At 45.6% G+C, this 25,099-nt stretch overlaps 1 protein-coding gene and 1 long non-coding RNA gene across 26 annotated transcripts in view; one reads left to right on the top strand and one right to left on the bottom strand.

Moving 5' to 3' along the window:
- LOC308262127 overlaps positions 1-25,099 on the top strand; it is a 253,083-nt gene that overhangs the window by 132,748 nt on the left and 95,236 nt on the right. The gene's annotated exons all lie outside the window — the stretch shown is intronic.
- The window catches only part of TCF7L2 (transcription factor 7 like 2), a gene marked incomplete at both ends in the record, with an annotated part of 212,447 nt that overhangs the window by 102,207 nt on the left and 85,141 nt on the right, over positions 1-25,099 (bottom strand). For 24 of the 25 annotated variants that reach the window (XM_080694523.1, XM_080694512.1, XM_080694530.1 and 21 more), the window contains one exon: positions 22,254-22,355. The exons of the other annotated variant lie outside the window; for it this stretch is intronic. In XM_080694523.1, the coding sequence (XP_080550649.1) occupies positions 22,254-22,355 (102 nt within the window). The remainder of the gene's footprint in view (positions 1-22,253; positions 22,356-25,099) is intronic. 25 annotated transcript variants of the gene reach the window in all.

The following is a 25,099-nucleotide window of genomic DNA, read 5'->3' as shown; positions in this document are numbered from 1 at the left end:
TCCCCTGCTCTTTCAATCCCCTCTAAGACAAAGTCAGCCTTCCCTCTTCCTTTAGCACTAAGTGTATTCCTTTAGGGACTGCAGGCTCTCTTTTCTTGTTTTTTTATTTTACCCATTTAATCCCAACTTCTTAACAGGGTACTTTTTTTTTTTTTTTTAAGAGGAACAAACAGTAACAGGATTCATCAGCTGAAAGCTGAAATCTAAATGATCAGGCCACATTTCCGCCCCCAAAGCCCACTGTCATACCCACAAGGGGAAGATAACCCCCACGCTCAGATCTTAAAAAAAAAAAAAAAAAACTAATGATATGCAAAGCTAGCGTTCAAATTTAAAAGGGAATGCCTTGTTGTTGCTGACATTCACATGCACGGCCCAAAAGTAGTGTCCGGGAAAATGGAGGTGAATGGCAAATAATTAAGCAGAAAACAGTCGGCTCAGCTCTTATCACTTACGGGACATGTTTTAATAGTTTCTAAATTTAAAAACGCAGCTTGCTGTCATCCCCTTTCCCCTCGCCAGGCCATTTCCCAGCCAGCCTTGGGCAGTAAACAGTTAATATTCCACTCTCCCTGGCTGCCTTGAAAAACCCAGGAAACAATTGAGACATTGTCCAATGAACAAGACTCCCAGGGCCTGACATTTTTGTTTATGTCCCAGTTCTCAGACTGTCAATTTCCACTAGGCACGTTAAAGCCTGACCCGCACCAACATGGTCCACCATGAGCTGAAAGGGCTCCGCTTCATTTATTTTATTAAAGCTTCAGTGTCTGTTTTTGATTCAAACTTCCAGCCTCCCCACCCCCGCCTTTTCTCCAGAAAAGTTGCCTCCTAACTCTGAGGCTGTGTTGCAATTCCTTCTTGGAAAGGGTTGCCAAGAAAAGTAACAAAATATTTTTGAATACCAATGTTTGCATGGTTTGGCCAAAAAGGGGTGGGGTGGGGGTGCGAGCAGGACCTGGACCAGTGGCCCAGCCTTAAAAGCCGCATGTTTTTATGGAGTTTCAAAAATATTCCGCTGACAAGCATATAGGCCGGCGGGCACTACGGTGAGCGAACGTCCAAACTCTGACGCTCAGAAAACAGTTCAAAATCCGCAGATGACTCCGAAAAAACCCAAAACTTCGGGTTCGAAAACAAAGACGGTACATCAATATTTTCCTCCCAGCTGATGCCACTGTCGGATGAACTGTTCGGACCGCAGCCCGATGCTCCCCCACCCTCGCGGCTCCGTTTTCCCGTGCCTTTCCTAACCCCACCGCCGCCCTTTTGGGGTGTGGGTGGGTGGCAGCAGGGGTGACTCTACTCTGCCAGCTCTGACACTTTATCTCCACGAAGCACATAGAGCATTGTGCTACATGCGGACTGCGTGTTAACTAAATCACGCCCTCTGCGGCGGCTGCGGAATTCGGGAGCCTGTGGCTTTGCACGCCGACCACTGAGGAACACCCGCTGCAGCTTCCTGTCCAACCCTGCCCCTCTGTGGGCTTCCCACTGGCCCAGCCTGCCCCTGTGGGAAGGTCTCTCTCTCTCTCTCTCTCTCTCTCTCTCTCTCTCTCTCTCTCTCTCTCTCTCTCTCACACACACACACACACACACACACACACGCGCGCGCGCGCACACACACACACGTACACACGCACACAGCCCCACATCCAAAACCTGGACGTCTCCCAGGGAACAGGACTCCTGAGAAGTTGAAAGCCACTTGGTCCAAACCCCTTGGCCCTACTTATAAATGAACAAGCTGGAGGCCTGACCCCTTCTTTCTCTTTTACACTCTGATCAGGGGGCCAAGGATGGCTGAGGTTATCTGCTGTGCCCCAGCACTAGAGTGAAGAAGGCCACGTCACCTCGGGGCCTTCCCAAGACTGTACATAAAGCCACGTTTTCCAACTAGCCATCCACACCTTTCTTTTCCCTCTCACCCATTCCAAAAACAGTATTTGGCTAGGAGCCCGTTGCTGTCTCTTTGTTTAGGACTGAGGATTCTCCACCCTCTTTTCATCTCTGCTCTGAGGGCCTCTTCAGACCCGCTCAAAGCCTCCTCGGACTCCCCAGCTCCAGTCCTCAGACTCTTGACATAAATGGTCAGACTTGTATGGCACAGTCAAAGGTAGCAAGACATTCCCTCCCCCTTCCTAAAAGGAAGCCCCGTTGGGCACGCAGACAAATTACCTAAGGAGGTTAAAGACAGAATTTGCAAAGGCCGAAGGTAAGTCGGTCACGTTTACAGCCACCTCTTCTTCCCCCTTTTAAGGCCCTAATGAATGAGGACACAGTACATGCCAGACACTAACTCCTTCCTGCTGGAAGCTTCCACGTGCTCTGGGAGCACCGGCACCTCCCAATGTCCAGGTCTCAGCTTGGAAGCAGGCTCCTCCGGGGCCCTCCCTGCTGGACCGTCCAAAACAGGTTCTCCCACTTCCATCTCAAACCACCTCCTGCATTTTCAGCCAAATGAAAACCCAGGAAACAACATCTTGGCTATTAACTGAACCAACACGGTTAACCAAGGGCTAACTTTTTACCTGTGAAGAATCCCTCTTCTTTCTCGCTGGGCCTCAGTTTTTACTTCTGGAAAATGGGAGATTATCATAATATTTAACACTCCAAAGATCGCGAGGATAACCAACATACAAAGAATCTGGGCCCTGATGTAAGTGGTCAAAATGTTACTTATTTTCATTGTATTGTTCATTAATAAGCCCGCTTTTTCATGTTATCCATTGACTAGTTTGGGTCCCTGTGCACTACTGCCCCTCCTTCACCTCCAGTGGCACGGGAACTCCAAGAAGGTTTTCTTGACCATTGACCAAGGACCAAGGACCCTGGCCTGATTCCTCCTCGCAGGCAATCAATCAAAATGCCAGTAGGTAGGATGGGAGAGAGATGAAGGAGGAAGAAAGGGAGGAAACCAAGGAAAATACCTGGTTTTTTCAGTTTGGGTAACCAATAATCACTCTATCGATCCTTAACCACTCACAACAGTCTCCATCAGCTGATAGAAAGGATCAAAGAAATAAGAAAATCGGCATTGATTAGGAGGGGCCTGCGGTCTTCAGACTCACTGAGAGCCATGGTGGCGCCCACCTGTAAGCCCTGTGCTGAGAGGCGTGGGCAGGACAACCGCAAGTCCAAGGGAGCCTGGATAACTATGTGAGACCTGTCTGTAAATAAATAAAAGGGGCCGGGGATCGAGATGAGAGGCAGAGCACCCCTGCGCTCAATCCCCAGTAATGCAAAAAAAAAAAAAAAATACTAATCAGTAAGTAAATAGAGTGTATCCCATTTGTGCAATGGCCTCTTTATTTCCACACGCTTCCTAGAGGAGGCAGAGTCAGGAGGGGCTGGGAAGCGTGCGCCAGGAAGCAGCCCTGGCCTGCCCACCGGGCGTCCCCCCCTGGCCTGCCCATCTGACGTGCCGACGCCCTGCCAAGTGGCAAATGAATCATGTCAGACCAAAAGCCATTTTAAAAGTACACTTTGTAAAAAACCCGTGCTACAGCACATTTCATTTATTAATTATGCTATGGATTAGGGATCAAAGTGGTAGAAATCTCAGTGTACTCGAAATAAATGGCTTTTGTGGTTACCTAAATCCTCGGAGTCCCCTGGAATGTAATTCCTTAGGCAAAAGCAGCTTCCCAGACTCCATGCCTCCCCCTCAGTAACACAGGGGAGGTTGATTACTCAGCACTGGGCCTGCATGATGCAATTATTTGGGCTTTTAACGTTTTAGTTACATGAAATATGGAACGATTCCTTTTGAACTGCCCTCCTAGTGATGGGTTTTTAGTTTCTATTTTTGAATCTCCAACTCCAGTCTCCTACCCTCACCCCTGTTCCTTCCCAATCAGATCTGAATTAAAAATAACATAGAACGATGTTGGGACTCAAACTCCAAGTGGCTTTCTAGAAGGCCACGGGGTGTAGTGTTAAGCATGCAAGCTCTGTGGTCAAAAGATCTGGATTTGGACACTGGTTCTGCCAGTTACCTCATAAATTAACTTCTTTAAGCTCTGGTTTTCTTATCTCTAAAATGAGGATAAAAATTACTTACTTCAAGAGGGACTGTTGGAAAGATTGATGAGATAAGGCATAGAAAGCTTCTGTCCTGGGTTCGGGGAACCACATACTTTTATTAATACTGGACCCAGGATTATGTATTATCCCCGCACTTCTAAATCTTCCTGTTATATTTCTGCATCCAGAATGTCTGCACCTTACTCTTGGTTGTTTTAAAACATATTTAAACCCTAATTTAAAATCAACCCCCTGTACAGTGGTGCACCCCTGTAATCCCAGTACTTGGGAAGCTGAGAGAGAAGGATCCCAGTACGAAGCCAGCCTTGACAGCTTAGTAAGACCCTATTTCAAAATAATAAGGGCTGGAAGTGGAGTCAGAGGTAGACCGCTCCTGGGTTTCGATCCCAGTATTGACACCGCTCCCCTAAATTCAACCCCTAGCTTAGATCCCCACCAAAGAAGCCAGACAGGTGCTGCAGGCCTGTTAATCCCAGTACGTGGGAAGCTGAGACAAGTGGGTCATAAGTTTGAGACCAGCCTCAACAACTTGAGAGACTCTTAAAGAAAACTCGTTTCTACAAATGTGGCTATTAAACACAAGATGCAGAATCCAAATCAGAGTTCTTACACCAAATGTTTGCAGAATCTAGAGCTCCTTGGGAATATGTACAAGGAAAATAATGATGAATTTAAGTTCATTAAAATCTCAAATTTCTTTATTTAAAAGCCCATCTAAGTAAAGCTTAAAGCCATCATGGGCTAGAAGAAAGTATTTCCAACACATACATCCAAGGATCTAACATATATAAAGAGCTCCTATAGATCAATAAGGGAAAATAATCTAATTCTTTACAAGGAAGAAAGGATTAAATCAGCCAAACCACAGAGGGGACCACAACAAACCTCTGACAAGAAGCTCAACCTTAGGAGTCATCAAAGATATGCAAATTAGATGCCATGCTCCGCGCATACCCACCAGACTGGCAAAAGCTGACAAGTCTGGAAAGATCAAGCGCTGGTGATAGTATGGAGAGTTAAAACATTGGTGACGGAAGTGTCAATTGATCAATCTGCCCTGGAGAGCTTTAATGAAGTGAATTAAAACTAAAAACCAAGCCAGGAGTGGTGGCGCATGCCTGTAATCCCTGCGCTTGGAAGGCTGAGACAGGAGGATCGCACAGGTTCGAAGCCAGCCTCAGCTACTTAGTGAGGCTCTCAGCAACTTCTTTGTGAGACCCTGTTTCCAAATAAAATATTAAAAAAGGGCTGGGAGTATAGCCCAGAGGTGGAAAGCCCCTGGGTTCCACCCCTAGTATAGCCAAACAAAACAAAACCTAAAAACCAAAAATCCTACCAACTCCTTTGCTCTGGTACAAATCCTAGAGGAACTCTTGCACACACGCCTACACACTGCTGCCCAAAGGGTGGTTTTGCGTTGCATTTTACAACCTTAAAAGCTGTAAGCGACCGAAATAACTGTCAATACCGAACTGGAAAACGGCGATACGGTCAAGACAATGGAATATTATATAGCTGTCCAATGAGTGGACTAAACGCATATCGTGTCAAAAACACAAATACAGTGAAGACAAAATCCAGACTTATGAAACTATTTGTAGAGGATTTTAAAATTACTAACATTAATTTTAATACATTGTAGGATCTCATGCACGCACGCACCCACACACCTGAACTGACTAGACACCCAATTCTAATACAGTAATTGCTTAAGAATGAAGATAATGAAATAAAGAAAACTATAGAGATATGGCTTTGTACTTTTCAACACAGGGGAAAAGATTAGTATTGTTACTTGGTTGTATTTGGTTATTTGATTGTATTTGTTACGTTATCCTCAGCACCTTTCTGTATTTTTGTTTTACTTCTAAAAGGTGCTAGAGAGCAATGGATCTCGCCTGAACTGGAAGATACACAGATCGGGTCGGCACAATAATCCACTAAAACTGGAGTCCCACCTGGAACCTCCCTCACCAAAGGCGATGGGCTGGAGGGAAACTGCCCAGTGTCTTGGAAAAACCTCAGTACTTAAAGTACTGAGTACCAAATCTCCACACTCCCAGGTCAGGAATAACAGAGCACTGAATGGCTGGTGAGATGAGAAAAAATACTCAAAAAAAACCTCGGTCCTTTGCGACTTACCAAAAAGATTTGTAATTTACCCACAAGTCCGCAGACACAAGCCCACACTGCAAACAGGAAAGTATAATTTGGGATGAGTAGAAGGCTCACAGTGATACAACTTTCCCTCGGTCGGGTTCCTTCTTTTGCCATGAGTTCATACCTTCTCCTGCTAGGAACCCACAAAACCTTACTTCCTCAACAGAAGCTAACAGTATCACCAAGGACAACCTGCTTCCAAAAGGCATTCAGGTCCCTAGAGCCTGCCAATCTGGGTGAGTGTCCCCGCATCTGCCCCTCCCTGCCTGTGTCTGTGGCCCACCGAGGCAGAGTGAGGGCCCGGGCTCTTGATTCTGACTGTTTGGGTTCAAATTCCAGCCGTGTGACCTAGCAGACACTATCCTTCTTCAACTAGGCCTTGGCTTCCTCATCTATAAAATTCGGGGTGACTACAGCTAACTCATAAGGATGCTGTGAGAATTAAATCCATCACACCAACTACTTAAAGTGCCCGTGTCCAGCGAGTGCTCAGTGAACAGTCAGATTTATGGTGATCCTGGACTTAATATCTCTTCCTTTCTCAGTGCAACAGCACTGTCAAAATGAGGGTGCTACCAGGCGTGGTGGTGCACGCTGGCCGAGATAGGACCACAGGTTCGAGGACAGCCTCAGCAATGCAGCGCGACTCTCAGCAATCTAGAGAGACCCTGTTTTAAAACAAAAAAAAAAATAAAGAGGGCTGGGGTTATAGTTCAAAGGTTATATAGCACCCTTAGGTTCGATCGCCAATACCACCAAAAATACAAAAGAGGGCTTTGCATTAAGATGCCTTCCATAATGTAAATTAGGCAATGAAGTCGAAAATTTAAAGAACAATCTAGAAGTGGAGAGTATGACAGATTCTATAGTTTGCAGTCTTGTAGGAACAGAGGTTCCAGGACAGAACACCACCAGGGAAGAGTCCTGTAGGCTCTTTACAAAAAGTTTTATAAGCCCTTTCATTTGGACTCTGTTCTGACCTCTGGTATCATGGGCCTGGACCCAGCAGGATCCCGACAATCCACACCCTTGCTCTGTATCCAGTGGTTCTACTTTGCCAGCTGAAAACCTGTGGAGGAAATTCACACAGGCATCCAGACACCAGCGCACTTAGCCAAGCCCAGCCCTGCTGGCCGCTGCGTGTGGCGCTGGCCGCCCCTAGAGCCCCAGCCCAGCTCCCCTGGGCCAATGGCCCGCCCTCCATGGCCCTGACAAGCGCCCTCTCTACCCACTCACTTATTCCATGCAGAAGTCCAAACACGCACTAGCTCACCAGACGCCCTTACTGCCTCTCCACGGGCTTGATCTTTAAAACACAGTCTGAGGCTCAGCCATGAGGTTGTTGGAGCGGGACCTGAACTTGTGTCTCACATCAGACTTGAACTCATAGTGTGATAAATCAGGATGAGAATCACTGCATGTATGTACCAAAAATCACAATGAAGAAAGAGAACGGTCTGTGTTACAGGGGGGTAAAATCCCTACCCTTCCAAATTAAATGTCAGATAATATTAAAGTGATCGCCCTCTTTAGAAACATTTTGATTTGGGGAAGAGGGGAAGGATACTGGGATTGAAGCAGGGGCATTCTATCTCTGAGCTACACCTCCAGCCCTATTTTATATTTTTATCTTGAAACAGGGTCTCACTCAATTGCTAAGGGTCTCAACCTGCAACCCTCCTATCTCAACCTCCCAAATCCTGGGATTATAGGCACATCACTACTGTGCCTAGTTTACATTTGGATTTTTTTTTTATCACACAACTTATAAACAAAGGATGAGAGGACAGGAGAAACATAAGCACTCCTGAAGTCCAGTTTTAATAACTGCCTGAAATACATGAGTATGTACACACAAGCATCCCCAACAAAGGTATGCAGAAAGCGGGTTTCCTGGCAAGCCACACTCAAAGGACATGTCCCCAGGACATGTGACATTTGCAGGGACACATCTGTCCTGGAAGAACAAGGCGGGAATGATCAGGGCTGCTCCACCACCTCCCAGCTCCTGAGCTCACGTTTATTTCCTTGGGCACATCTTCATTTCCTGGTTCTAGGGAGTAAGTTTTTAAATGGCAAGGAACTACATCTTTGGTTCACGATGGCATCTTCATGGACATTAGACAGGGCTCTGACAGACCCAGAAGGAGGCTCCATTTCTGACTCTTTTCACACAAAAAATTGACAGCCCAAAACAAAAATGGCAGCCGGACATGGCGGCACACGCTTGTAATCTCGGTACTTGGGAGGCTGAGACAGGAGGATCACAGGTTCACATCTACTCTCAGCTAGCTATTTAGTGAGGCCCTCTGCAACTTAATGAGACCTTGTTTCAAAATAAAAATAGGACTGGGGGTGTACCTCGGAGGTAGAATGCCCCTGGGTTCCATTCTTAGTACCAGGAAAAAAAAAAAATGGCAGTTGTGATATCTCTATTGTCCATTATTCTCCAACACGCTTAACCAATCTTCATCTACCAGGCTCCCTTGCCCTCAGAGCCCTGACATGTTAGGCCTCAGAATCTCAACACCTTGCTCTAAGCAGATACTACCCTGAGTGCAGTCAGGGTGCAGACACTATGCTCGACTCAAAGGCCTTGGAGCAGGGTTTTAGCCTTTTGTGGTTACAGGACCTTTTTAGTTCATATGTGCTTTAATGGAAAACGGACAGAACCGTCATAAAATGGCAAGGTGGTAATAATCAGCCAACCAGAAATAAACTTCTAACTCAGTTTGCCACACATAATCCATGATAAGAAAACAATGCTTCTAAAATAATACCAGTGTTCCCAAGGAACGAATTTAAGAGAGCTTTGGGGCAAAGATGAATATGTTAAGTGAGAGCCAGAAAACTCCGAGAAACTAAAAATATGAAAACAGGAATTTCATGAAAATACCTAAAGTTCATTTTCAAAATTCCCCGTGACCGCAGAAGCAAGTCTTGGAAACTCCGTGTTTCGCGCAAGCCTCCCTTCACAGACGGCCTGTGGGAGAGAATGGGGTCCGGCAGGTCTCCCTCTCCCAGCAGCTCTCGGCCCTGCACAAGTCAACCCATTCTTACAGAAGGCAGGCGCGTTCTGCGCATGCAGGCCGCATTTATACCGCAGCAAAGAACAGGTTCATGCCCGTGTGCTTCAGATCGGAGAGAATTAAAAATTCAAAGCAAGAAAACAACTCCTTTTCTATTATAAACCTAAGGCTTGAAGAACTGTGTTCGTTAGAATTCCTCTGGTAAGTGACAGAGACACACTACCAGATAGCTAAGGTACTGGCTCCTTAGTTCAAGGACTGAAGCTGGCTACAGAGAATTAAAGGGGACCAAGGAGGCATTCTCCAGACCATACCATTTAAAACAACTCTGCAAACAAAGACCCTCCATGAGAGAGAAGGAACGCGTGTGTGTGTGTGTGTGTGTGTGTGTGTGTGTGTGTGTCTGTCTGTCTGTCTGTCTGTCTGAAGGCAGTTGCAAAGAGCCACAGATTTAGACCCTTTCTGCAGAAAGACTCATAATTTGCATCATATGCCTGCCCGCCATCACATGTCCACTAGAAACAAGTAGGACCGAGGACGGGCAGCCCGCCTTCGGAAGGGGGAAGGTTGCCATTACTGGGAGGGAAGTGGCGTAGGCATACATGATGTCCTTGGGATCTTAGTCCGTTTTTAACATTTGATCTCTAAAGTTGAAAGGATGGCACATACGTGTTATTAACAAAGGCTGTGGCAAGGAAGTCCTTTGTAGAAAAGGGATGGGCAGGGCCTTGAGGGAGAATGAGGGAAAGATGCTTGGCTATATGCCCACAGTGGAAAGGCTTCTATCAATCAAATGGAGCGCTGCGCCTCCACCCGAGCCTTGCGTCGTGGTTGGAATCTGTGTTTTGGCTATTCCTTCATTTGTGAGCTCTGGCTAAAGGGCACTACCTCTTTCTGAAAACCTCTCTCTCCCCCATGAGTTTCATGAATCACCCCTAAAAGTCCTTCTGTCCCACCACATTCCTCTTCTGCTAAGAGAACTATTTTAGATGTTATTCTGCCTCCACCCATCAAGGTGGGTGCCTCCGCAGTCAGGAAGGGCCACAGGGAAACGCTTCTCTTTCAATCAACGTCTCCTGGAGCCAAGGAGAGGGGAGGAGCCAGGGGTGGGGCTCAAGAGCAGGTCCTGAGAAGGGGCCCCACATTGAGCTTGGTCTCTGGGGCTGGACTTCCTCCTTCCCTCCTCTCTTCCACAGCCTATTAGAAAGCTGGCTAGGTTCTTCACCCAGCACCCGGGCAACACAGAAGGCGCCTATGCCCTCACGGCAGGGAGAACAGGAAGCCTTGGTCCCAATACACCTGGACACACGGTGGCCACGTCATCATTCCTGCCGACTGGACGGCCTCGGCGATGTGCTTCCTCACTGCTCAAATCCACCCGCTGCGCAGACTCAGGCTGGAAAATGGATGGCATCGCGTCATCAGGAGCCTCCAGCAGCCCAACACCGCAGGAGGCTGCGGCTAGGTGGATGGCAGACTTTGCAGAAGGCCGGCTCGGATGGAGTCAGGAGACAGCTGGGCCCTGCTCTCCTTATGATGACAAGACACTGGCCACATCCTTACACTGCCTACTTGAGCCCCAGCCAACAGCCCTAAGCGCAGCCAGTTCCTGGCTTCAACCAACCTCCGGGATCTCTATGCTGAGCCCCTGATTCTCACAGTCCCACCTTTCTTTGGTGTTGATTGTTTGATTGTTTGTTTGTTTGTTTGTTTGTTTGTTTGTGGGGATCTTTCAGGATATGCTGGGTAGTGATACATTCTACCTCTGAGCTACACCCCTAGTCCTATCTTATTTATTTTGAAACAAGGGTCTCACTAAGTTCTGGGGGCCCTCGCTAAGTTGCTGAGGCTGGCTAAGAACCTGTGATCCTCCCGTCTCAGCCTCCCAAGTACTGGGAGCATGTGCAACCAAGCCTGGCAGAGTCTCATCTTTCACTCAGGTGACAGGGCAAAGCTACTCTGGGTCTCCCCAAAAGACAAAATTTACCCTCAGATTCTCAACAGAGGCATGTGATAAGAATCTACCTAAGGCTTTCAGCGTCCATCTGGACTGTGGGAACACACTGTAGGGACCAAGAGTGGTGGGACGCATGGAGACCAGGAACACATCCTGGCCACACTCACACAGGGGATGAAGGGACTGAACTCCAGTGGGAATGGTAGAGGGCGTGAAAGAGGTCAGGTTCCACACAGTCACTGAAAGGAGACGCAATGTGCCAATGGATTATGAGTCAATAGGATGGGCAGATAGTTGATTGAGGGATATGAGAAGAAAAAAGGAATCAGGAATGAACTCCAAAGCCAGGCATGGTGATGCATGCCTATAATCCCAGTACTTGGGAGGCTGAGTCAGGAGGATCGCAGATTCAAAGCCAGCCCCAGCAACTTAGTGAGACCCTGTTTCAAAATAATTAGGGCTGGGGGTACAGCTTGGAGGTAGAACGCCCCTGGATTCAATCTCCAGCAAAACACACACACACACACACACACACACACACACACACCTCCAAGGTCAAGGCCTAAGCAACCTGTAAATGCCATTGATCCTTACTGAGATGTTGAACATAGGAAGTAACAAGTTTGGAGGTGGAGAGAAGGTCGAGATAAAGAGTTTAGTTCTGGACATGCTAATCTTCCCACCTGTTTGGCAGCCAAAGGGAGATTTGGGCCTGGCACTCAGAAGAGTGTGGGGCTGTAACAAAGACCTGGGTAAGTGTCAAAATGTGGCCATCCTCGCCTGGAGAGTCCCAAGCAACACAGCCAGCTTGCTGGGTTCTCCAGCCTTCCGTGCAAAATGGACACAGCACTTCCCCCAAAAAGGACCCCATAAGTCCCTCCCTCTCCTTAGTTCCCAGAATACTCTGAGAGACAATTCCCAAGGCCAGATGTTTTCTTCTTCTAGATTAACTTATTAAAAGAGCTGAGAACCTGACCTGCAAGCCATGAATAAGTCAATCACAAAATAATTCCATAAACCCCGCAACGGTAATGAAACAGAACCATTTCCCATAATCAATCATCGAATCCTGGGTTTCCCGATGGGGCACCCTCTTCAAAGAATTCAAGGATCTCATCCCAGGAACCCTAAAGAACAATCGGTTTGCACCAAGGCTGGGAAGAGACACAAGTGCCCCAGCCTGACTTTCTGAGGCTTATGTGTAACCGTGTTCCACATAAACGCTGCTGCAGCAGCGATTAGACACGCTCGGCTGTGAGCTGGAATGTATAAGGGTGGATTATCAAGTTACTGGCAAGCCGTGCGCAATGTCATAACCCAAAATTATGTTTCTCCAAAACACGCTACCACATCAGGTAGAGAGGAGACACGTGTGCACGCTCTGGCGCAAACCACGATGGTTGTGAACACTCTCTGCTCATGATGAAGTCACGCTCATTCCCAAACCAAATCAGCTCCATTCCCTCACCAGAAATTGGTTTTCTGCTTAATTAAGGAAGCAGCACCGAGGGAGGGGAGAGAGCCACGTGCAGAGAAACGAACCACGGGGCTCCTTGGCTTCAAGAAACTTACAATCTGGTGGGGGGGAACAGGCGGGCCCCAAACACAGCGCGGATCAGCAAGACAAGAAATGACAGGCAGGACGGAATGGTGCCAAAAGAACACTTTTGTTTTATTTACTGGAAAGATAAACAGAGTCGAAACCCTGAGTTTACCTCTAAGTTGATCCACATTAATTTAAAACAGGCTCCCACGCTCACTCGGTAAACAGAGCAGGTGCAGAAACCAAAACAGCTTCCCAAAGAAGGTTCCAAGATTGTCCCTCTGCAGAGAGGAAAGGCCTCCTCTAAAAAGGAGACCCTGTGCAAAGCGCCCTAAGGAGCTCAGATCCAGGGATGGAGACTCCTTTGCTTTGCATAACCCAAAGCTTCCCTAAACCTATTTTAGGAGAGAACCCTTTTTTCCCCTGGTAAACTTATTACACGCTCAGAGAAAACAATGTTAGGAAGCTGCCCAAGGCTTTACCCCAGCAGGACAGGACCCGGCTCTGAGCAATGGAGGGGAGTTAGGAGGCTGCTGGCCCCTCCTCCACTCGCCGTGGACTTACTCTCTCTGTATGGAGCCAAGGGCATCTCTGAAAAGTGGGTCCATTTTCCCAGAAACTCAATCCAGAGTCATATTCCTGACCAAGCTTACACATAGCCCCAGGCAAATATATCTTTGTCCAAAACAAAATAAGTAGACACAAAAAGAAATTATTATCTGCAATTATTTGACGCAAGATGAGTACACTTAAGACATCTAAAATAGCCCTAAAAGTACTCAGTCTACTCAGGAGGATAAGGTATACCAAAAGCATATAAATTATGCTGTGAATGATCTAAAATACATATGCTTAGCTACATGAAACAGTGGTACATTGGCTGACTATAAAAACTTGGGAGGCGAGACAGGGAGGATTGCAGGTTTGAGGTCAGCCTCAGCAATTTAACGAGACCCTGTTTCAAAATATAAAATATAAAATAGGGCTGAGGGACGTAGTTTGAAAAAGTAGAACGCCTCTGTGTTCAACTTCCAGTGCCAATAAAATAAAATAAATAAAACCTACTAATCTAAACCCTTAGGCTGGGTCCCTAGGCTGGAGGGAGCAGGAGTTCAGGAGAGCCTGAACTTTCTCTCTTGCTAAATTCCCCACAGGCATTAAAACCATTCCAATCATGCTACGTCCACCCTGATGCTGTTGTAACAGGTGAGACCTTTCAGGAATACAATTTGTGGCTATGTATTAAAAACCATTTTTTAACTCTCTTCTTCCTTTTCCTTTCTTACTAGGAATCGTTCCCTAGAGAATAACCAAAGCAGAAAGGGGAGAGAAAAACGCACACACAAAGACATGATCATCCCACGATCATCCAGAACAGCAGAAAGGAGACAACCTAACGGCCCGACAATGTGGCACTGATCAAGTAAATTGGGTATGATCATGTTATGGGCTGTTAGTGGTCATTAAAAAGCCTTAAGAATTTTAATGACATGGGGAAGTGCTTATTAACTACAGCGATTTTCATTTTAAATGAATACAAGGCTAGAAATATTGAGCCCTATCATGAGCTCAAGTATTTAAAAAACAAATATAAATATTAATATATTCAGAGGAAAAAGCCTAGGAGGAAATATACCAAATTATTCATAATGTAATCTCTGAGTAGTAAGATCATGGGCTCCCTTCCAAACTGTCTACAATGAACAGAAAGTTTATGAATGAGGAACACCGCACTGACTCAAAAATTAGGTTTGCCTACTTTAGGGGTAGCATGTTTGAGTGGAAGTTAGCCATCCTCATCCTTAAATAGTTTGAGATATTAGCACTGGAGATGTAAATTATAATAGGATGATTCTAAAGAGAAGATATGGTGATGGGGGCGGGGGAGATGTCATAGCTATCTTCAAGTTGTCAAGACATCTAACTTGAAGCAGATGCAGGCATAAAGAGCAAGGCACCCATCGAGGAACAAGCATCTCAAGAGAGGTTTCAGCTCACCATAAAGGTAGAACTCTCTTACGCGCCCATATTACATCTAAAGAAATGGTCTCCATCAGGAGACAGACTGCCCCGTCTCTGTAAGTGTCCAAGACAACCAGGACCACAGTCAACCACCCAACAGCAATAAAACCACAGGAAGGAAGGCAGTCAGGGAGTTGGTGTAGGATTTTAAGGCCCTGAAAATGAGGCTCTGATTTGCAGGGGACAGAGCCACGGTTACCCAATCCTCTTGACACAGTACTTCTACCCCCATGGTGGTCAGCAACCACATCAGGAACTCACACTTCAGGGACTTCGGAGCCCCTGACCACAGGGCAGAATTTCTGGGAGGACAGAAGGATGCTTTGAACTTCTGGCCTTAGACTCTAGGATGGCCCAGTGTCCACTCTGGGGTTTACACCACACATTTCCTTCAAAGCACTGTGATTCCATCTACTACTCCGTCCCCTAAAAAACATAACCCAGTTGGCTGATTCTCCACATTAGGTACTCCCAGCTCTCCTCCTCCTCCTCCTCCTCCTCCTCCTCCTCCTCCTCCTACTACTACTACTACTACTACCACTACTACTACTACTACTAAAAATAATAATAACAGTAATAATACTTTTTCAATGCTCAAAGGCCGGCTTGATATCCTTAGACAACACAGCCTCCCTCTCCACAGCCCTGTCGTGAAATGGGAAAGTTCTGACTCAGCTGCCACCAGGAAACACATGCTAAGTATTCTAGAAAGTCTGTCTGAGTCAGAGATGAATGGATTTTAAAAATAAATAAAAACAAGGGAAGTACATATGTATGTAGTAGTGGGAATGCAGTCTGCCCAAAATAAAGGAAAAAGAAAAGGCTTTTAGCAAATCAGAACAGGCGCATACTGTCACATCACCCAAAATTCACCCCTTCCCCTGGGGGTTCACTGACCCTTCCCACAAGGTACCCGCAATAGCCCCAAGACTTATAACTTGGAAACCAAATCCGAGCCAACCTGATGTGTGTCCCTGGAAGCCGACAGGTGCCGTGGAGCCACCAATGGCCCAGGTGCAGAAGTGCTGCCCTGCGGTGCCGCCTGGCAGCACAGGCATACCTTGCACCCAGGGCCCTAGGTGCCCACGCGCCTGTCTCCTTCCCAGCTGTCTCTGCAGTGGTTAATGGGATGGCACACTCAGGAGCCAGGAGGTCTTTGTTCACATCCTGACTCCCACTACTGAGCACAGGCTGAGCTCTGCAATGCTCGGTGCCTCCCCTGAAGACTAGCAATAGTGCAACATCCACACAACGCATGCAGAACAATGCCTGGCACCTGGGGGTGCCACCGTCCTCTTCACTGTTACTGGGGTTACCATTTCTCATTGGCTCAGTGTCCAGAAAGCCATTTTGCAGACTGTTAGCACTCACTCGCCATTTGCAGGAGGAATGAATCTGGTTGGTTGAATTGACACATATATAATCTCTCTTCCACCCAAACCTGCTCCATCCACCTGTTTGCCACCTATTCTCCATCCACCTGGAGAAATCCCTCAGTGCCAGCACCTAATCCACCAGTGGGCTCTGCCCCCATTCCCCAAACCTGTCCATGTTACTGCCCCCATGGCCCGCAGCACAATGCACCCCATGGTGACCTCCACACCCTACCATGCTCCCGAGTGGTGAGGAATGGATGCCACGTCCGGTCCATAGCCCACCTCGGCCACTCTTCCCGTGTCCTACTCAGCCTCTGGCACCATCTTCATCTCAAAGCCCACTCCTCCTGTAGGACCTGCATACACATCCTTCCTTTTCTGAGATGATCTCCTAATCTCACCCCTTCTGTTACACCTTCATGAGGCCCACTCTAACAGCATTCAAATCCCATTTTTAGATATTTATTTTTAATTGACATAATAATTATACATATGCCTAGGTTAGAGTGTGAAGTATCAATACATGTATAAGAGGAGCAAAGATCAGATAAGGGTAACAGCACCCAGAACATTCAAAATCCTCTCTATTACCTGTTTTATAATATGCAATTAAAGCTGGGCGTGGTGGCGCAAGCTTGTAATCCCAGCATTTGGGAAGCTGAGACAGGAGGATCACAGTTCAAGGACAGCCTCAGCTACTTAGTGAGGGCCTTCCCAACTAAACTCAGTGAGACCCTGTTTCAAAATTAAAAAAAAAAATAAAATAGGGCTGAGGGTGTAGATCGGAGGTAGAATGCCCCTGGATATCATCCCCAGTACCTCAAAAAAAAAAATGCAATTAACTTTTGCCAACCACAATTAGTCTACTGTACCCTAGAACATTAGAAGGTATTTCTTCTATCCAAATGCATCTCTGTAGCTATTAACCATCTTCTCTTGAACACCATTTCTCATGAGGTCATCTGACCCCATAATCCCTGCCAACTCTACAGGTGAAAGCAAGGCTCGGCCGCTAGGTGTGGTGGCGCACGCTTATAATTCCAGCATTGGGGAGGCTGAGACAGGAAGATTGCGGTTCACAGACAGCCTCAGCTACTTAGTGAGGCCCTTTGCAACTCAGTAAGACTCTGTTTCAAAATGAAGATTAAAAATCTGGCTGGGGGTATAGCTCAGAGATAGAATGTGCCTGGGTTCTATCCCCAGTACCACAGAAAGGAAGGAAGGGAGGGAGGGAGGGAGGGAGGAAGGGAGGGAGGGAAGAAGGGAGGGGAGAAGGGAAGAAGGGAGGGAGGGAAAAAGAAAAGGAAAAAAAAGCAAGCAAGGCTCCGAAGTGACACTCTCAGAGCATGGAATGCCCTGCGGTCCTTCTGAGTTTGGTTTCCCACACAGCGAGGGGCTGGCACGATTTTGCCAACCCTGGCATCTAGCACAGAACCTACCAGCACATACCAGATGCCAGTAAACGTACAGCGTGACGGGGTAAAAGAACCCTCAGTAAACAACCCCGCAAAACATCACATGGATGAAACATAGAGGCTGGTCTCACGGTGGTGTTTTTAATTAATTCAGTAGGCTCCCCTAGACTCTTTGAGAAATAAAATCGAAAGGTACTTGGTGCCCTCAGCTTACTAGAAACAGCTCGGTGCAGACAGCACGGCCTGTCTGCGGTCCTACACATCCTTTTAAATTTCATAAGAGTTTTCTGCTCTCTTTCAGCACTTAAGCAAGAACAACAAAAAACTGACACCACCGCTGTCTACAGGCTTTCTTCCTCGGGATTCAATCTGCTTTCTTAGCCCACACTTCGATGCTCATTACACAACAAAACACACAAGACGGAGAAATACTAGAAATCCACCCCAAGGTAAAATTCCACTTCGACTTCAAAAGGAAACCCCCAAGATAAAATTGTAAAAACTTTTGAAGCCTTTTGCTGGTTTGTAAGATACATACTATTCCAAAATACCACCAGTTTTGGCCCAGAATCTTTTTTTTGCCAGGTACAAAGGAAGTTAAATGAAAAGTCTTTGTAAAGCAAAGACACCAGGGGTGGTACCCAGGGAGCAGCTCCTAACCCACAGCTTACCAACCGCTGGAGGCGGGTCAGCCTCACAATCGCACGGCTGCGCAGCTCAGCCCAGGGCTTGCGAGAGGAAGCAAGGGCCAAGAACTCAAAATATAAATCCAAAACGGTACCCGGAAATAAATGGGCTAGTTACAGGAATTAGAAAACGGGACAGGGAAAGTCAAGGGCCTTGACATGTGCGGCTAGTGTCTTCTATGTCTTTAAAAAGTCAGGGGGCTGGGCGTGGTGGCACACACTTGTAATTCCAATCCTTGGGAGGCGGAGACAGGAGAATCACAGGTTTGAGGACAGACTCAGCAATACAGCGAGACTCTATTTCAAAACAAAAATATTTTTTAAATGAGTGGAGGTGTAGATCAGAGTTAACAATTCTTATTACCTCCCCCACTACAAAAGAAGTCAGGAAATTTGTGGGTTGGGGAGCAGGGGTTGTAGGGAGACTGGTAAAGAACAGTGAAGGACTGACTGTTCATTTTGGGGGGACAACCACTCAAGAAAATATCCCTGGGGAATGATTTCCTCTTTCCCATGAACAAAGGTTAGGAATCACCAGGTTATAAAAACAAGATACTGTAAAATCTGTTGCATTATAGGTTAGGGCTGATATATCTCACAGCACCCACCTAACATGCACCAGGCCCTGGGTTCAATCCTCAGTCCTGCTAACTAAACAAGCACACAAGCAAACTGCACTCGTTAAGACCACTTATTATACATCAATACATCAATATTTTACAGTGTGGTAACTCACATAACATATGAAAAAAATTCAATCAGATTAAAATAATCCAACAAAATGCTTTAAATTCCCGTGTGAGGAGCCTGCCCCAATAGGTACTGAAGAAAGTTATTTTCTTAGCCATTGTGGTAGATGTAGCCTCTGATGATTACCAGCAAACCCTGAACACTTCTCTATTTTCAAAGCGAAACATTAGAAATCATTATGAAATCGCTTGGTCCTAAGGTTACAATCAACCCAAATTTCAGAGAAATCAGGAAGCAATCTCTAGGCGATTATTTTGAAACATGTCTGGTGAAACACTATGATGTGACAATATTTTGTTTAACAGAACAAAAAAACAGAGTGTGAGAGGAAGAGGTGGTGTATGTGGTATGAGTTAGTTATTCATGACCAAATCTGAACATGAGCCTGGCCACTGCTCAACTGTACCAAGGCTTAAGTGACAGAACAGCCACGCTTCAGAGTTCTCCTTTTAAAAATACAGGGGTGCGGGGCGTGGTGGTGCACACTCGTAATCACAGTACTTGGGAGTCTGGGACAGGAGGATCGCAGGTTCTCAGCCAACCTCAGCACCTTAGTGAGGCCCTCCACAGCTGAGACCCTGTTTCAAAAATAAAGAATAAAAAATAGCTTTGGGGGTGTAGCTCAGAGGTGGAATGCCTCTGGGTTCAATCTCCAGTAAAGAAAAAGTAAATAAGTAAATACAGAGATACTCTCTACCTGCCAAAGAATGGTTGGTTTGGATTAATATTGTACCCTATGTCCAGTGAAAAGGTCATTATAAACGTGTGGTCCCAAAGTGTATGGATCCCTGATTCCAAAAAGTACAGGCGACCAGATGGATGGATGAGGAGGCTGATGAGTCCCAACCTTTTTTGCACCACACTTTCCCATCACCGTACTTCCTGCCTCTGGTGCCTGGGGGAAGAGTGCATCCACGTACAAGGACAGGCCCGACTCTTAGGACCAACGTGACCACTCACTACCACAATAAGCCCTGAGTGTTCCCAAAGGTGGCTGCCTTTTGTCCAAACAGATGACTTTGCTCTTCTCCCCAGCTCCCAGAGCTCCTCCACCACCAACCCATAACCTCTACGCAACGGCTAGTCCCCAGGCCCAAGAGCAAGGCAGGAGGTATAGAAGAATGTGTAACAGCTGCCAGCCATGGCGCCTTTGGACAAAGGTGATGTGTGTGTGCCAGAGCAGCTGCTATGGTAAATGTGCCCTCTATTAAATAACAGAGGAAAAAGAAGCCTAAGTCCCCCCTCTGCTCCCCTCGCCAAAGTCCATGCTCCAATCTGGAAAAAAAAAATTTACCATCTCCTCCAGATCGTTAATTTGTACATGGAAAATAAGGCTCTTAGGACCTTATTTTCTAAGGACAACCTCTCGTCTTAAGTGCAGCAGGGGTTTGATCCCCACAAATCTACAGATCCTGTACCACAAACACAAGGGGCTGTGCCCCCTCTGAACCACATCTGGGATCCACATCTTCTCTCTAGACTCAAAGACTAAAGCCTCCAAGAGACTTTAAATATAACGTCCTTTCTCTAAAGCTAAAATATGTGGGAAAGTTCCATCAAGTATTCCTAAAAGCAGAGAAATAGATTTTCAAAGCCTGGAACCACACTAGGAAATTCAGAGAGGCAGGAAAGGAGAACCTTCCTCACTCACTCTTAAGACTCTAAAATGGTCATACTCTCTTTTTAAAATTCTATAGATTGAGTTGTTTTTTTTTTTTTTTTTTAAACATGGCATTTTCCTACATCAGTACCCAGAGCCAGCAATTCCTTTACACCTCTGCCATTGTCCCCGGTGACAATTTACAGTATAATCCAATATATAGTATAGCAAGCAAAACAGAGCCAGCCACAGAAAGTTGCTTTCACCTCCTACAGGAGAGAATATGCCAGGAGGCTCTGGGGGAAAAAAAGCAGAGAACTGAATCCGGTCCTCGCTCTGGCTCCTAACTCGGTGTGTGACGTTGGGCAATTCACTTAAGGCATCTCTGGGCCTCGGTTTCCTTTGCTGAGGTCAGGTTGGGTCTAAATGCTCTAAAGTCATCTGCAGCCCTGAAATCTTAACATTCCGCAAGCACACGTATGTTGAGCATCGTTTAATTGGGCAGCCGGAGGAAGGAGGACGCTTCTAGCAGAGGTCGGCCCTTTGTTTATGCCATATTTATACCATGAGAAGTTAGGATCTTTTCACAAAACATGACTCCAAGTGTGGTTTTTACAGAAATAAATTATCTGGAGATGTCCACACGTACCACAGAGGTGTGACTCATTAAATAATACATACTCAAGTATGGCAAACTACTAAAGGAAGAGCCAGCTGGCCTGATATTTGACACAACGTATCTGAAGATTTTTCTACTAAGAAAATTATTTTGCAGTTTTTAGAAATTACAAGAAATATAGCGGCAAAATACACTAATGGGTAACATTTTGTGCTACTTAAATAAAAAATACATGAATTGTTTCATGCTTTGCATAATTCTACCTGTCATGAATTCATTATAAAAATATGTCTCTCATTAATTATTTCAAAAGTATGAAGTCCAGCTCATGATATAAATATATAGAAGGGAATAAATATTCTAATAAGGCTGAGCTATCTTCTCAAGAGGTTAATTTACAAACTTTCAGAGCCTACAAAATCCTAAGAAAGTCCATTAAAAATATATGTAGACACATACTTTATGTTGTAGTCTCTAAGCACTAAAAACAAATGAAAGTGTCAAACCAACACTTTCAAAGCTGTGGATCTACAGATTACATTGAATTTTAGCCTTTCTAAGTTTATCTCTAATCTAGGTTTACAGTCAGCCAGCCCAAACAAAATTTTCTAATGTGAGTATAGAATGTTATTTTACAACAAATATTCATATAGGCAGGGGAACCAAGATTGGAAAATCTCAAACCAGAGCTCCCTTTTCTAATTCCTTCTTTTCTAGCTTGCCTCTCCTAATTGCATATTTTTTAATTGCTCTGACACCATTTCTAGTGTCCCCCAACTACAATGATTGTGTCTGATTAACTCGAGCCCACAAGACTAGATCCTGATCTAGAGCTGAGACTAGAGCAGAGAGAAGACGCTGTGCACTTCCAGTAGGTCACAATCAATAAGGTCTAGCACAGGAAAGGAGCACTTGACAGATATAAACCATATCCAAGAATATTTGTTAAAAACTCAAGATACACTGAAAAACAAGGACCATTATCATCAAAGGAGCATTCTCTTCTTTGTCCCCCCAATAAAGGTGCATCTGTTTTGGGGTTCACTTACAACAATGTGTGCTGGCGACGGTGAACGGGCATCCTTGAGGGCTTGTCTGCTCTGAAGACTTCCTGCCTGAACATCAAGCAGCGGCCATTTCATCTGAAGATACTGGAAAACCAGAAACAAGGAAGTCAGCCCAGAAGTGCAAAATAGCTCACCAAAGAAAGAGCTGTTACCTGGTCATACACTGAAAAACTTAGAAGCATGCAAAAATAAAAGAGGAAAAATATCATGCAGTAAGAAGTTCTTCCTTAAAGCTCAATGTCATATTTCTACCATGAGAAGTCAGGATCTTTTCACAAAACATGACTCCAAGGGTGATATTTACAGAAGTAAATTATCTTGAGATGTACACACGTACCAGAGGTGTAACTCATTAAGTAATACATACTCAAGCACGGCAAGCAACGAAATACTGAACATTAATATTAGTTAATGTTAAATTACTATTAATTAATTAATATATTGAACAATAATGTCACTAGCAACTGGGGCTTTGTCTCTGTAGTCAACCTATAGGATGGCTTCAGGTAAAATGGCTTCCCTATTCAGGGAGAACAATCTAGAAGGGGGTATGGGAGGTAGACAGAGAGGGGACAGACGGAAACATAGAGCTATCCAGAAGGGAAAAAACAAACACAAATCCCAAGCCAGAAATGTCCCAGGAAAACATCAATTCCAAATCTGCTCTTTTGGTGAACTTTGTCTTTCAAAGGCCATCACCCTTCACGTTTAAGAGTGTCGAGTAGATAGGTACGATTGTCCTTTCCCAAGTAGAAGGTGTTCAAGTAAGGTGAGCATGGAATTCCTCAACGAACCCAAATGCTTAAAACACAAAAATATTGGCCTGACACAGTGGCACACATCTGTCATCCTAGTACTTGGGTGGTGGCGGAGACAGGAGGATCTCAAATTCGAGGACAGTCTCGGCAATAGAGTGAGACTCTTAGTCATCGGATAAGAACCTGTTTCAAAACAAAAAATAATAATAAAAAGAACAGGGACTGTAGCTTGAAGGTACAGTGCCTCCAGGTTCAATCTTTAGTATCATTGCGGGGGGAGGGGGGGGAATTGGGCAAGAGATGCAGGGCACAACACAATTTCTACAGGCATTTCAAAGGTAATACAAATTTTAAATGTACATAGGTTTAACACAGAGCTGAAATAAAGGTATAAGGCAATTATGTCCCTCCCTGCCTTCTTCTGCAGTAGGAAATGAACACACACAGCTTCTGTCCAAAGTAATCTGTCAGCTGTCAGAGGGATTTGAACCATCAATGGATCCAATTCCTCGTTTTATGTTGCAGAACACGGAAACTGAGGTGAGGTGGCTTGCCGGGTCCTTGAGATATTAGCATATGTGTAATTCCCAAGCATTGAGTTTTTGTGGGGAACAACTCTTTCACTCGGGAAAATGTTAGAACAAAAACTAAAACATGATGCTTTTAAGGACATCAATACCAGCCCTTAAGGTTTCAAAAGCCAATTGATCAAGGCATCAGTTAATGCTTAGAGGGTATGAGGAGCAGCCCTTATTATTTTAGAGACCCAAAGCAACTAGCTCAGTTTTAACATTAATTCTACAGAAATTTTTATTCAAGGTACACCGATGAAAGCTTGTTTTGTTCCAGGCTTTTGCTAAGCATTATGATGAAACAAAGATGTCTGACCTCAGGAGACTTATGAACTTATGAGGGAGTCAACACACACAGGTAAATCAAGTCAGAGTTTGGGAAAGATGTCCAAGCAATGCCACCGAAGATGATCAGATTTCTGAGAAAATACTAGAGTAGATCTTGGTTGGGTCACAAAATATTTCAGCACCCTACAAGATTTCGAAGAGCCAAAGGTACCCACAAGCAAACCCAAGTTTCCTTGAAGATACAATGTTTGGCAAATAAAAAATAAATCCAATTCTTGTTAAGTGCTGGAAGATACTAACCCATGAACTACATGGATTTTTTCTACCCTGGGTCTATACAAGGTCAGTGCATCTTCTACATCTTCAGAACTTTAGCCCAGAAGCCTCCAACTGAGGAAGCCTGGATACCAATACTGGTTCTATGGTAACTGGACACAAGACCTTGTCCTAAATCTCTTATACAAATCTCCACTATTCACCTATAAATTTAAGGGGTTGGCCCACCTGGGATGGGGGAGTGGGTGGGCTCTGCCCCCAACAATGAAGGAATCCTAGGATTCCAGGTCCCCAGGTGGGGACTCCTAGCAGGAACCTCCCAGTTATCCTTATAATCAAACCATTTCCAAATACCAGCATCACCTCAAGTCAAGAACCACAGAAGTAAATGTTTCTAAGGCCTCTTTCGGCCTCTCACCCAAGCCAGAGGGCTCTGGGAATCTATCTTGCCCCGCCTCACCCCATTCTCACTTGCCACATAAATACACAGGCCACATCGGTCAAAACCACTCAATAGAGTCATTTCCTTGAGGCCAACCAAACTGGACACCCGCCGCACTCCCCTCTCCATCACACAAAAACCCCAAGCTGGGCAGGCAAACCTAGCCTCCCCCATGAGCAGACAGGTTCCATCATCCATCCGCCACCTGCAAAACGGATCTGACTGCATCCTAATACCAGTTCCGTGAGATCAGGACATTGAGGCCAGGTTAAAGGGACAGACGTGCTCTGAAGACCCCACCAGGAACTGTCATACCCACAATGCAATATGAACGCCCAGGCCAACAATCCCTCCTTTACATAAAGCCTCATTGTATGCCATATTCAATCTCCGTAGGCTACCTGCACCACATATTTTTATGAGCCTACATTTCAGCGCTCCGAGCCTACAATACACATAATTTTCAATTATGTTAGGGCAGCCCAGGATCAC

Source organism: Muscardinus avellanarius (assembly GCF_963383645.1).
Source record: "Muscardinus avellanarius genome assembly, chromosome: 4".
In the NCBI taxonomy this organism is placed as follows: domain Eukaryota; kingdom Metazoa; phylum Chordata; class Mammalia; order Rodentia; family Gliridae; genus Muscardinus; species Muscardinus avellanarius.
This window is presented reverse-complemented; position numbering and strand designations above follow the sequence as displayed.